The 12,239-nt window shown below is 39.5% G+C and overlaps 1 protein-coding gene across 1 annotated transcript; it reads right to left on the bottom strand.

The window, feature by feature from the left end:
• Window positions 1-1,015: 1,015 nt before the first annotated feature.
• MCM9 (minichromosome maintenance 9 homologous recombination repair factor) lies at window positions 1,016-9,281 on the bottom strand. The gene is made up of 6 exons (XM_029084408.1): window positions 8,940-9,281; window positions 7,017-7,098; window positions 5,896-6,096; window positions 3,511-3,636; window positions 2,140-2,259; window positions 1,016-1,056 (listed from the first exon to the last, which is right to left on the bottom strand). The coding sequence occupies exons 1-6, from the start codon at window positions 9,279-9,281 to the stop codon at window positions 1,016-1,018; spliced, it is 912 nt and encodes a 303-aa protein (XP_028940241.1).
• Window positions 9,282-12,239: the final 2,958 nt, after the last annotated feature.

Genomic DNA, 12,239 nt, shown 5'->3' with positions numbered 1-12,239 from the left:
TTAGCACTTTTCCACGGTTTACCACATCCCAGGTGTGTCTTTTGTCCTTCGTGCACAGTAATCCCAGAGCCAGCAATTAAACTGCAGTCCAGACTGCTTTTAATATGGAGTAAGGAACTAGCTGAAAGTAGAACTTACGGATTTAGTCTTTGTACACTGGACAGAAAAATGTGCATTAGGACTTGGCTCTCATGAAAAAGCAGAAACTGGTCATTTGAAGTGCACAATTACAACACAGAAAGTAAAACAATTTAATAGTTCTCTAAACTAATAATTTGGAGTTTCTGCATGAAGAGCAAGTTGACAAAAATCAGGGTTAGGTACAGTTATAAACATAAGGAACACACTCTAGGCACAGGAAAGCCAAAGAAAATAATTCAAACTACACCCAAACTCCTGGGCTAGAAACTAATGCTTTAGTCCAGCAGTTCTAGTCATAGAAAGATTCCTTGAAATTAAACTAGAGTTAGTAAGATTTATTGCTGGGGACTGAAGTTTCACTTGTGATAAGGGTCCTAAAGAATTTTAAGGTGGAAATTTGGTGCACCTGCTGTCAGATTTCAGGAAGGAGTGGGGGAGAGTGTGTGTGTGTGTGTGAGTGTGCGCACGTGTGCAGGGAGAGACTTTTTGTAGATGATCTAAAGACCCAAGACAATCCTTTCACACAATGAAACTCCGTCTCCGTGCATCATTACACCTGATTCTACGGCACACATACCTCAGTAAGCTTTTAAACTGCAATACTGGTTTTCAGGGAAATGTCTCTGAATCTAGCTATCATGGCTGAGCTGGAAACCAGATCATACAGAAAATAAAGCACAGGAGGGAGATGTGGTGAAGAAGGCAACAGAGACCAAGAGCAGCTGACAGGGAGATTACTGCTGACAAAAGCGGGCAAGGTCACATTGCAATGCGTGGCAAATTTTCACTCCAGGTCATTGTCAGTCCCCTAGCAAAATTTAAATTATGCAGCCTGTTCTCAGTTCTTAATGCAGAACAAAAGGTGGAGAGAAGGTTATGCTGAGCCAAAATGTTCTCTCTGGCTTCTCTCCAGACCTGTTTGTCAACAGTTTGAATGGAAAACAGAACAAGTTCCCTGCACACAAGATTGTGCATGTTCAACATCATTTTCCACTTCCACAGCTACGGAAGACCCAGTATAACACATGTACACATCGCTACGGAACCGGGCAAGATCTATTTCCTGGTTTTCCCATGTATAAATAACGCCGTTTCCCAGACATATAATGAAAAGCAGCACTATCTGAGAAACATTCAGGTTGTGCACGCTAGCTGAGCCACTCAGGTCTGTCCCTAATTATTTTGTGATTTTGAATGTAGTAGTAATACAGTCATTTGCTCTATTAAGGTAATGTGCAGAGGTCATCTGACCCGGCACATTGTCCCCAGAAGTTTGTAAAGATACCTGGCATTCAGAGCCAGTTGAGATATACCTACATATATAGGTATATCTAGGTATATATCTAGGTGTGTGTGTATATATATATATGTAGATATAGATATACCTACATATATAGGTATATCTAGGTATATATCTAGGTGTGTATATATATATATATAGAGGTATATGTAGGTATATATTTTGTTAACAAGAACAAAAAAAAAAAAAAAGCTTGCTCTCTGAAACCATCTTTATGAATCAGAAATAAATTCCTCAGCACAGGGGTGAATTTCCAGAAAGTAGGCAGAAATCAAACTGGCACCCAGCCAGAACACAGAAAAGAACAGAAGAGAGGAGAGTATCTGTTCAGGAGAAACCAAATGATGCTGAGCCCATCACACAGTGTGAGCTCTGGAAAGATGTCAGGTTTGTCATAGCTGGGAAAAACACTAAAAATACAGGTCCAGACCACCCTCTGCCAGCAAAGCAGTGAGAGGTGCCTCTGGTTGAGGCTTGTAAGGTTCCCTGTTGGAAGCCCATCACACTGCTCCACTGACAGAGAAGAAGGGACAGGACTGCCCTTCTGCAGAGAGTCACATCACACCTCATATGCCCCCGCAGTATATGGAGCAACAGTGCTCATACAACTTGAGCACCTATGTTCATATATGTAGGAGGGCTCTATATAAACATACTCCAGGGAAGAAAGTAAAACGTTCCAGCTAAGCAGCACATACCTGCACTTGTAGATCCAATTCCTGCAGTAAGCACTGAGCGTGGCATAATCTTTACTGCATACTTGAGAAACTGAGACTTCCCCGTGCCTGGGTCTCCAACCAACAGAAGATGTGATTCACCTTGGGGGAAATGTTGATGTGGGAGTACGGTTCATATACAGAGAACGAGATACTCAAAATGCTCGGAATTAAATAATACTTCTCGTTATTCACCTGACATTTAGCACTACATACACATTACAATATGTAATTCTGTTTAAGACTGCCCTATTTATTGGGTGTGATAAAAATATTGTTTAATAAAAGCACCTAGTCATATTGCTGCACCCAAATATTCACAATGAACTATTTTAAAAGTATTTGCAAGTATGTGACATACTTCCCGTAATGTGAGTTCTTCCATTTTAGAGTACTAATTGCTCAGACTCGACTCACTCTTGAACATGAAACTGGATACCAAGGTTTAGTGACCATACCACTATTCAGTTAAAATATTGCAAAAAGAACTAATAAAATCAGCAGGTTGTTTTTCTTAACTAATTCTGTTACACTGCCAACAGTTACACAATTTAGTAATTTCAAAACAGTGGAATTACAGAAGTAAATAATTTGGCTACTACAATCTCACCAAAGTGCTCTAAACTTATTGTCTTCTACAAAATATTATTATAACTTGAATTCAGATATAAAGCCTATAACTTCAGCTGCTGGAGCATTAAGAAAATCCTGTATTTGTATATACAGCCATACTATTTTAGAATTATTATGACCTAGACAGATTATGACTTGCGTACTACCTGGCACACGGCATATTTGCCATCTAATAACAACAGAAGGAGAATCAGCAGGCAGATAACTTACAGTAACAGAACTAAGTGAGGTGTGCTGACAATCACAGATGGAAAAGTCTGGCATTAGGAAGTAAATGAATCCTTTAATTTTTCCTTTCAATGTACTATAGTGATCCACATTAAGGAAACATTAATATTCCATCCTTGGATGCCAAATACTGCCAGGAATATTCTACTAGAAATAATTTCAAAATGTTGCTTATACAATAAAAAGTGAGTTTATGTTTTATCTAAAACAACTACCTTTAATATTCCACCCAATGGGATCCTGAACGCCTGCTTTTACTGGGCTTTATTTGGGAAAAATTAAAATAGAAAGAGGAAGTCTAGACACCCATTTCATTTGTCTGCAGTTCTGGAAGAATACTCAGCATTAATCAAAAACTGTTCTCACTCAAGAAAATGGGATAATTATGCTCCTGAAACCTTACTGGTTTGATTTTGTGGGGGGGATGTGGGTGAAGACAGGAATGGGAACAGCTGTTAGAAAGGATATGATGCTATTAGAAACAATACTAACCTCTGATTCGAGTTCCAGTAGCATCAGTCCTCTGTACACCACCAGCAAGCACCATGGCTACAGCCAACTTCACCAGGTACAACCCAAACACTTGAGGACATAAGCTGGCCAAAATTTCATTCCTCCCTAGAACAGGAGCAAAACTTGACACTCAGCACTGCCCCAAGAGTAAACCCTGGTTTCCCATGGACTTCTACATACACTTCAAGTTAAATACACACTGACAAATAATAGTCCTAAGTCCACAGTCCTGTGCACGCTCACAGATAATTTGGGTCTGCTTCCTGAAGAAGAACAGGGCAGGCAGGGTATTTTTTAAATTTTATTTTATTTTTTAAACAGGACCCAAAGCAGTTGTTTGATCCAAATGTCCTTCACTAGAAGGAAGTTAAGTCTTCTTAATGTGATAAGCGGCAAAGCCAATCTTACCACAATTTAAGGAATGTATAGTCTGGATATCTTGAGAGAAGGCTCTAACAAAATGCCGTGGTGCAAACCCATTTGTATCACAGATAAAAGTGTAGAGGCTATGAAGAATAAAACTTACAAGTTTCCAGACTTCAAAATACTCCCTTGAAAACTGGTGTGTTGTTTTCTTAGTTTTCCTAAATGTACATCTAACACTTGAGGTATTTTGCCCTAAACCTGTGCACCCACAGCACAGCGCATTTTCTCATCATTGTTTTCAATTGTCTCCTTCTCCTTTTATCCTTCTGTGTCAAAGGTCTTGTTTGACCCTTTCCTCCTCCCTGCCACAGTCGCTTTCCAGCAACAGAGTATTTCAGTCTGCTGTGATAATGTTGTTGGCTTGGAAGATGTGTAACAGAATTAAATCTGTCCTTTGAGATTCTGACACTAGTGGTACATAAGGCATCACAGGTTTAATGCCATACGTTACTCCCATTGCCAGAGAATAAAACAGTGACCAATTTTGAGTTCTTAATGTTTTAAATTTAGATGCAAGTACATGGTGCTGGCAAAATATGTAGGCACCTAACAGATGACTTGAGGCATATGCATTTCTTGTGGAGGTTTTCTGAGGGAATTAACACATCTTTGTCCAAAAATGAAATTTTGAAAACTTTGGTCAGCCATAGCATAACTCAAGATTTAACCCCACAGTTGTCTCTATTTGACTTCAGATTCATTTGCCTTGTCAGCGCTGAGCAGCTCAGCAGTTCTGCATCTTCCTAGAAGTATCCAGAAAAAATAAAGCCACCTGCATAAGTTCTCTCAGAGGTCTGCTATGGTACACTTACTTTCTCAGGACACCTAATACACAGCATGAGGAACTGACTGACATAAAGTGCAGTAGAAACTACCACTACCTCTTGAAAAAGTAAATGTAGAAATGTTGTGAAATGGCCTATACCTTAGACTCCTTAGTCAAATTTGATCTCTGCCCTCATCTCAGGAGACTCAGATTCAGACAAACAGCCTGAAACAGACATCTTGAGCAGTCAGAGTCTTTCTCATTTCCACTTCAGTTTTCTTGTAGCCACTTCATATTAATTTATTATTCTGAATGGGTTAATATTGCATAAAACCACATTGCTCTCTGCAGGCTTCCAAAAATTGTCCTGAGAATGAAAGATTAAATGGGACCTTCAAAGAGGATCCTGAATTATTTTCTGAACAGTTCTAATCCGGGTGATATTAAATGTTCTCATTCCAAACAGCAGGAGGAAGAAATGTTCTTGTTCCAAACAGCAGGAGGCTGGCAATTATATTGCTTTCCAGGAAATGCAGTTCTGAAGAACTTTTGCCATTGACAAGATCTCAAATTTTTTAGGTGAGCCCTCTAATCTTTAAGCTGACATGGGCAACATTCCCACCTGCTTTTCCTCCTGTTTAGTCTTTTAAAAAGAAAGACTAAGCCCTTTTCAGGTTTTAGAAGACTGAGTGTTAGCCTGAGACAGTTCAGTACCCAAAAAAGTCCAATGACCTTCTCCATGGTTCAGGAGGAGGCACTCAGATTATGGAGAAGGACAGAGTTCCAGACACAACTCGTGCTGATTCCTAAGTGGTTGGCTGCAGACCGTGGTAAATTTAGGAGCCAGCATACTAAACACTCTAGTTGTTCTGGAAGCCACTGTGAATTGGGAGACTCTCTCCATATTTGATACTTATATTATTTCTCATTTATTGTTAATAAATGTTCCACAAAAGGCTTGACTAGAAAGCTCAAAAGAAGGTTTGTTACTTTTTTTCCCAGTGATATTAAAGTAAGAATTTCATATTCCTGTGCTGGAAAAAATATATGATTGGATGAATGGGTGGTGGGACAGGAATGAAGGAAGGAAGCGTGTTCAGTCACTGTATTTTCACTTCTGATTTAATCTCTATCTGATCATGTGTCCTACTTAAAAGCTTTCAACTACTAACCTGCTAAGGGATCATTCCTATGCTTTTCCCAGAAGTCTTCAAATTCCTTGCGGACTTCTTCATCAATTACAACCCCTGATAGCTGCTCATTATTTACTTTAACATAGTTGGCTTTCAAAACAAGCTCCAAGTCACAGCGTGCACTCTCGTGGAAAGGTTTCCACCTCTGCATTACCACTCCATACACTGTGATGTCATCTCCTGGAGGTAACAAAAAAACCAAAAATTAATAAATTAACATATGCCTTGAGAAATGCAGACATGTCAGTTAGCTGTAATGCATAACAATGCAACTGAGATCCTGTGTTATAGTTAATAAGGATAAAATGCCCAACAACAAACAGCAAACATTAGGTAGATTGCTTATGTCTATGGTGGGAAATTGCTATGTCTTTCTAGTTCTGTTTAAGGTGGGTGAATTCTGATAGCCATACCTCTGCTTGTTTCCTCTTTTAGAAAAGAGGAATTCACAGTAAGCTGTAGCAGGTCTTCTATCAATTAGATTTACTATACAAAAATGTGGTCAAAACTTATTTGTCTTCTGGTAACTTTTGTGATGAACTCCAGAATCACTTGTTAACATTCTGGCCACAGTGTTCTTCTGAGAAAGTACAACTAGAAATGATTTTCTTGTGGGGATGCGCTTATCTGAGAATTTTTAGTCCATTCTTTATACATTCTCCTGCCAATTAGCTTCCTTTTTGGATGCCAGGTCGCTTTTTCCACTTGCAGCACTCCTTAGAAAGGAAGTCAGGTTACCCAGCTCTCTGAACCTAGAGAGGGGCACCACATGCTGTGTGGTGTGATGTGTGGACCAATTCCCTCAAGAGGTTTGGTGTTCCCACACTAACAAGATTTAATATATTTTCTGTACATCACAACACATTACTTAGTGAAACTGATCTGTCAAACAGTCAAGGTGTAACATGGGGAGGTATGACATTTTCTAGAAGTCTTCAACTGCTGTGTTAACATCCCAGGTGAAACAGCAGCGTGACAGATGTGCATATCTCATTCAACAAGTCCTCAGCACTGACAGCCTACTTGGCAAAGATTCATCTCAAATGGAAAAATAAAAATGCTCATGGTACAAACATCTGCGATACAGGCTGTAACCTCACCAGACTTGCAACTGTCCACTAAGTCATCTTCCAGAACAACCACCATGCAACGAGGGATGCTTCCAACAGACAGTCTTTGAACCTAAGAGACAGGAAGGAGAAGCTCCTTAAGAACAGAACCCTTCAAAAGCCATTTAGCTGCTCTGGCTCACGGACCTACGTTCCTTTCCTGGGACTGAGGTCAGTCCTTGCTTTTTCTCACACAACTTACACAGCAAACAAGCCACTGCTGCCATGAACTTAATAATGGAACTTTAATGCTGGTATTAATGGAAACAGGATTGGGTATCAAATTAGCTGAAGGTGCTCAATTCTGGGAGGTGCTGTGTGATTTCAATACCTTGCTGAAGAAAGCTGACTAAAAGAGGCCATTTGAAGGAGCTGATATTTTCTTTTTTAAAATAATTTGAGATATTTTTAGATACATCTTCAATATGCAAAGTTTACTTTGGATACTGAAGCACGTCCATGAGTTAGATAACCCTTCCTGGAAGTATATACTCCAAGATTATTCTCTATATTTTTCTGGTATTTAACCATAATTTGACGGGTTGAAATGTAAGTTTACATCTAAGTGTCAAGGATTAAATCAACAACAGGAAAAAACAAACCACACACAACCAGATAAAAGTATATTGAGAAATGTGCCAGTAACTCCTCTAATTCTTTTTCTTTTCTCCAGGGCAAAGTCTGTGCAACCTTGTCACCGTCTATTTCCAACCAGCAGTCTTTCCACTTAAAGCTTGCAGTAGTCTTTAGAATATCCACTACACAAGAACAACAATCAGAAGTACCTTTTCATTCTGCAGCACAGGTCATACATGTTAGAATTCTAGATTTATTCCCTCTCTAGTGCCTAGGAAGGTTAATTCATCCTTGTGTATTATCTAAATGGCCACAGGCAGTCCACGTCACTGTCAGCACTGGTGGCACACACACAGGTACTGGCAGAGCACGGTAGGAAACATGAGTGCAATTCATTCCTGGTTTAATTTTACTGTGTTTAATAAGCTCATGCTGCTGAAAATCCTTCCCATCAGAGAGATCTGTGTGTCACACAGTAAAACAAAAGAAGTTATAGAAACCATATGTCAGAAACAATCATAATATAAACATGCAGCATAGGGCTTATTTCCTAGAAATAATTTTATTCCTTTACTTTTTTACTATTCTGAACTTTAAAGAGCTTCATTTCTAATTTCACACATTTCTGTTTTCATACATCTTGCAAGTAGACTAGCACCACAATACTCATAATAAAATCAAAACCCTGAAACCACTGAAGAGATCTTAGAAAAGATTTATGAAAAAGACACTGAACATACAAATAAACACAGAAACATTGCCTGCAATATACCCTACTTATTCTCAGTTTTTCATCCAGTGTAGATTTTCTGGTGCCAGTTCTTAGTTATGTGCTACTGTAAAAAGAGGCCTGATAGTTTCTTACTCTTCCAGCTTGGCTGTACTTCCACTTGGGACTATTTCTGAGGAGCACATATTCAATAATTGTTGAATTCAGTATTGGCTGAAGGGAGCAGACATTTGCAGACACCACGTACTGACCACACTGCGCCACCACAGCTGGCCTTGGCCACCACTGGGCTAGCTTTAGTCCTTGGAGAAACAATGCAAACTTCGTGGTGTGAGAATTCAGCACAGAAATTTAATCAGTGCACTGATCTCTGGTGTTCTAAGTGACCGGGAATGGAGTTACCTAATAATGGAAATCTAATCAACAACTGAATTCTGACGTAAGCATGAACAGTTTCACTAAAATTAGCAGTCACCTTATTCCAAGAAGGAAATTAGGCCCCCAAATGCCTTCTTTAGTAAGTTAATTCTTTTGGTACTTGAGACATCTAAACCTTAACATCCTCAACTTTTTCTCCATCTTGGGGTTGTTTTGGTTTTTTTTAATACCTGTTCCTGAATTTTGATTTCTTGATAGTCTCTGCAGCAGGTAGGAGAAGAGGTTGTTCCAGAGAGACAGGTGAACTTGGTTGAGTTGCAGCCTTCTTCATTAAGACAGGCTGATGGACGACAGAACGCGTAGTACTGCTCGAAGTCAGCCTTGACGACAAAGACGTGCTTGCACTTATCGCAGATGTAACTCCGCTCAAACTCCAGAACCTTCACCAGACTGGTACGTATGACAGTCCCAGTAACAGACAAAAAGTGACCCACGTCCCTGGTTTTAGGGATGTGCTCTCGAGTCAGCTCTGGGCAAACAGGCAAACCTGTTAAACGAAACATGTGCAGCATAAGGCTATGCATATAAAACATGGACTTGCAATGCAGTTAAACAGACAGACCAGAAAAAAAGCCAGAGATATTAACAGTAGCCATTGTTATTACTTTTTCATAAGTATGATTCAACAATTCATGTGTTGTACTACAAATCTGATTCACTGGCCTCAGACAGTGAAAACATCAGACACTGATGTTGCCATTTTACTCTCCTGCTCTTGCCAAAGGCTGAATAGTCATGAGCAGTTTCCATTCCTGAAAATAACTCCCGGTGTTCTCAGACCTATTTATTAATTTTAATGATCTTTTGGCAAATGCCATTTATTCTACAACTGGTTTATCTGAATTACGAAATTTTAGTTAACGCTACTTCATTGTGGTTCGCTGTTATTCCCACATTTAAACAAGTGTAACTCCTCATCTTGTGTGAATTCTCAAGTCTAAGCAAATTTAAAATTCACAGTCTGTGAGCATTTGACCTTAAATCCACATTGCATACCGGCGAGCCTCAAGCAAAAGGAAGATGGCATAAAAAGAATATAAAAGGGGTTATGAACACAACCAAAGCAAAGTCACTTGCACATTCAAATAAATAGTGACAGAACATTTTCGTGGCACTTGCTCTCCTTTATTTCCACCTCAACAGCCAGTTCTGTGGTGCACTGACCCTGCTCCGGCATTCACCCGCGTGGCCATCACTTAGCACCACAGCAGCTGAGATCCTCAGGAAGATCAACCTACCTCAACAGCCTACAAAGTCTTTAAATGGTCTCTGAAATGCTCACCTGAGGATAACAGCACAATATTGCTTCTCAGAAGTTAGTGCAGGAACTACAAGATACTAATAATTACCAACTTAAAAAGAAATAACCTGCTCTTAAAATAATTTCTTAGCTTTACTTCCAAAATAAAGCCAGGAAACAGAGATGTAAAATAATAAATCTGATGGAAAATGATGGTTTTAAGGGGATCAAAACTATTTGTGCATTTAGATCAAATCTTCTTAGTAGCTTTGGCTGCTAAAAAAGACACCATATATTTATTTCAGTGTTTTCAAAACCAAATGCTTTCTTTCAGACATGCTGAAACATTCCGTTCTGAGGCTTTTAACCAAAGTGGCCTTTTGCTTTTGTATAAAGAAAATATTTTTAAAAATTAAGCTAATTTTAAAAAGTAAAAGAATAAAGTAAAAGAAGTAAAGTAGAAAATTATTAAATAATGTGGAAAATAAATAAAGTATTATGTAAAACTGCAAAGAATTTTTTTCTGGTTGACCGTAACAAAGCTATTTACATATTCTACCAAACCTGTTAAAAATTCTTTTTCTCCCATGGGTTTGTACTTCTATTCAGTTCAGGCAAAAAAAGATAAAATCCATAATTTTTCCAACTGTTTTGGCATCTTTTTTTCCCAGCTCAGTACGGGCACAGCTCAACAACCTTTGCAGAATACAGGACATCTCACACTAGCGAGAGCTGCGGCTCTGCTGTCAGGATATACGATGCAATCAGCTCTGCGAGCACTGAAAAGACAGGGGTCTGGAAGGAGGAAAAAGGCGCCTTCGGTCTGATCACATGAGGCTGCTTGACAAACTCTTTATCGGAGTATCTGCCTCTTCCAATCAGCTTTACTGTATTTGTAATAACGTGTAAAACTGAACTATTAGAAGCAGCTGTATTTACTGTATTCGTAATAACGTGTAAACCTGAACTATTAGAAGCAGCTTGGCCACCAGTGACAGACACAGCAGTGCTCAGGCTAACGGCAAGCAAGGAAAAATCTTCTAAAGGATTTGTAGCAAAAGGAGAAGTTATACAATCAAATTCCTACAGTGCTAAAATTCAGATAAAGAACTTCATCTTTTACCCTCTTCAGTGAACTTGGGGTAATCTTCCACTATTAGTCACTGCATATTCACACTCCCCGAGTCCTTCTCTGAACTCCTAGAGGCCCTATCCATACGGGTATGAGCGTGCTAAGATTGCAGTCTTACACCTACCATAAGCAAAACCACTTTATCTCACTTCAGTCCAAGCCTGACACACAGGTCCCCTCGGCCCCAACTCCAGGCAGTTGCCTGCCACTCCCACCAAGAAGAGTGCACGACCTTCTCCTCACTCCCGTTTGACGTGGGAATGGGAAGCTGTACTCCAAGATGAGAATCCTGAAGGTAATCAGAACCCAGCATCCACTTAAAAGTTAACAGTGGGGAAAAGACTACAGATCACTTAGCTTATTGCTTTTGTTTCTTCAGCAGCCAGCCTTTCAGTGGTACAGAACATAAACCAAACTATGTGGACAGATGTTCTTTTGATCCAGCTGGACCACAGGAGGATAACCTGCTCTCCATCAGTTTCCCTCCTGTTTTGTGATGGAGTAATTCGTGAGTCTGCCAACTAAGTTTTTCCATCAATGATGAGTCAGACTTGCTTTTATCAGTTATTAAAACTATTTGATCAAACATGGCTAATTTTGCCTGAGGTTGATTCAGACAAAGTATCACCGTGGGAGGAATGGTCAGCTCCAGCAACAGGCTGATAATAGGAGTAGGAATGTCTTAAAGACACTGCTACTCACGCAGCGGTCACCTGCCCCTTGCTTTACTCCTTCTAAGACTTCCTCGTAGCTTATAAAATAATCATACTTGGAGTAAAAATAACTCTGTTTTCATGCTGAAGCCCTGAATGATGCAAATGCATCCTAGAACACTAGGGGGGAAGTTTTAATTCAGTCCAGTTTTTATAGATACAGGAAAATGCCTGACATTTCAAATTTTAGTACAACACAGAGGTCATCCTTCTACATCACATACTTGGCAGTTGTATAAAAGCTCCATAACACCTAAATGGGTAGCAAGACTTCCCCTCTCCAGAAAAACCTTGACAAAACAGCATTATGAGAGCCACAGGCTAATTATATTTCTGACATATGTGTTTTAGTGAAACTTACAGGGACAGAACACAGGTCTGTGTA

The sequence above is a fragment of the Antrostomus carolinensis genome, unplaced genomic scaffold (assembly GCF_000700745.2).
Source record: "Antrostomus carolinensis isolate BGI_N321 unplaced genomic scaffold, ASM70074v2 scaffold36113, whole genome shotgun sequence".
NCBI classification, from domain to species: Eukaryota; Metazoa; Chordata; class Aves; order Caprimulgiformes; family Caprimulgidae; genus Antrostomus; species Antrostomus carolinensis.
The sequence above is the reverse complement of the archived record's forward strand: the minus strand, read 5'-3'. Positions and strand labels throughout refer to the sequence as shown.

What these genes read in the sequence shown, in the direction of transcription:
- MCM9 (XM_029084408.1), bottom strand. Translation starts at nt 9,281, where the DNA reads ATGCTGCACATGTTTCGTTTAACAGGTTTGCCTGTTTGCCCAGAGCTG. An exon ending in AGTGGACAGTTGCAAGTCTG is followed by an intron (nt 6,097 to 7,016) that starts GTGAGGTTACAG and finishes TGTTACCTCCAG; the next exon opens with GAGATGACATCACAGTGTAT. An exon ending in TAGGAATGATCCCTTAGCAG is followed by an intron (nt 3,637 to 5,895) that starts GTTAGTAGTTGA and finishes CTCCTGTTCTAG; the next exon opens with GGAGGAATGAAATTTTGGCC.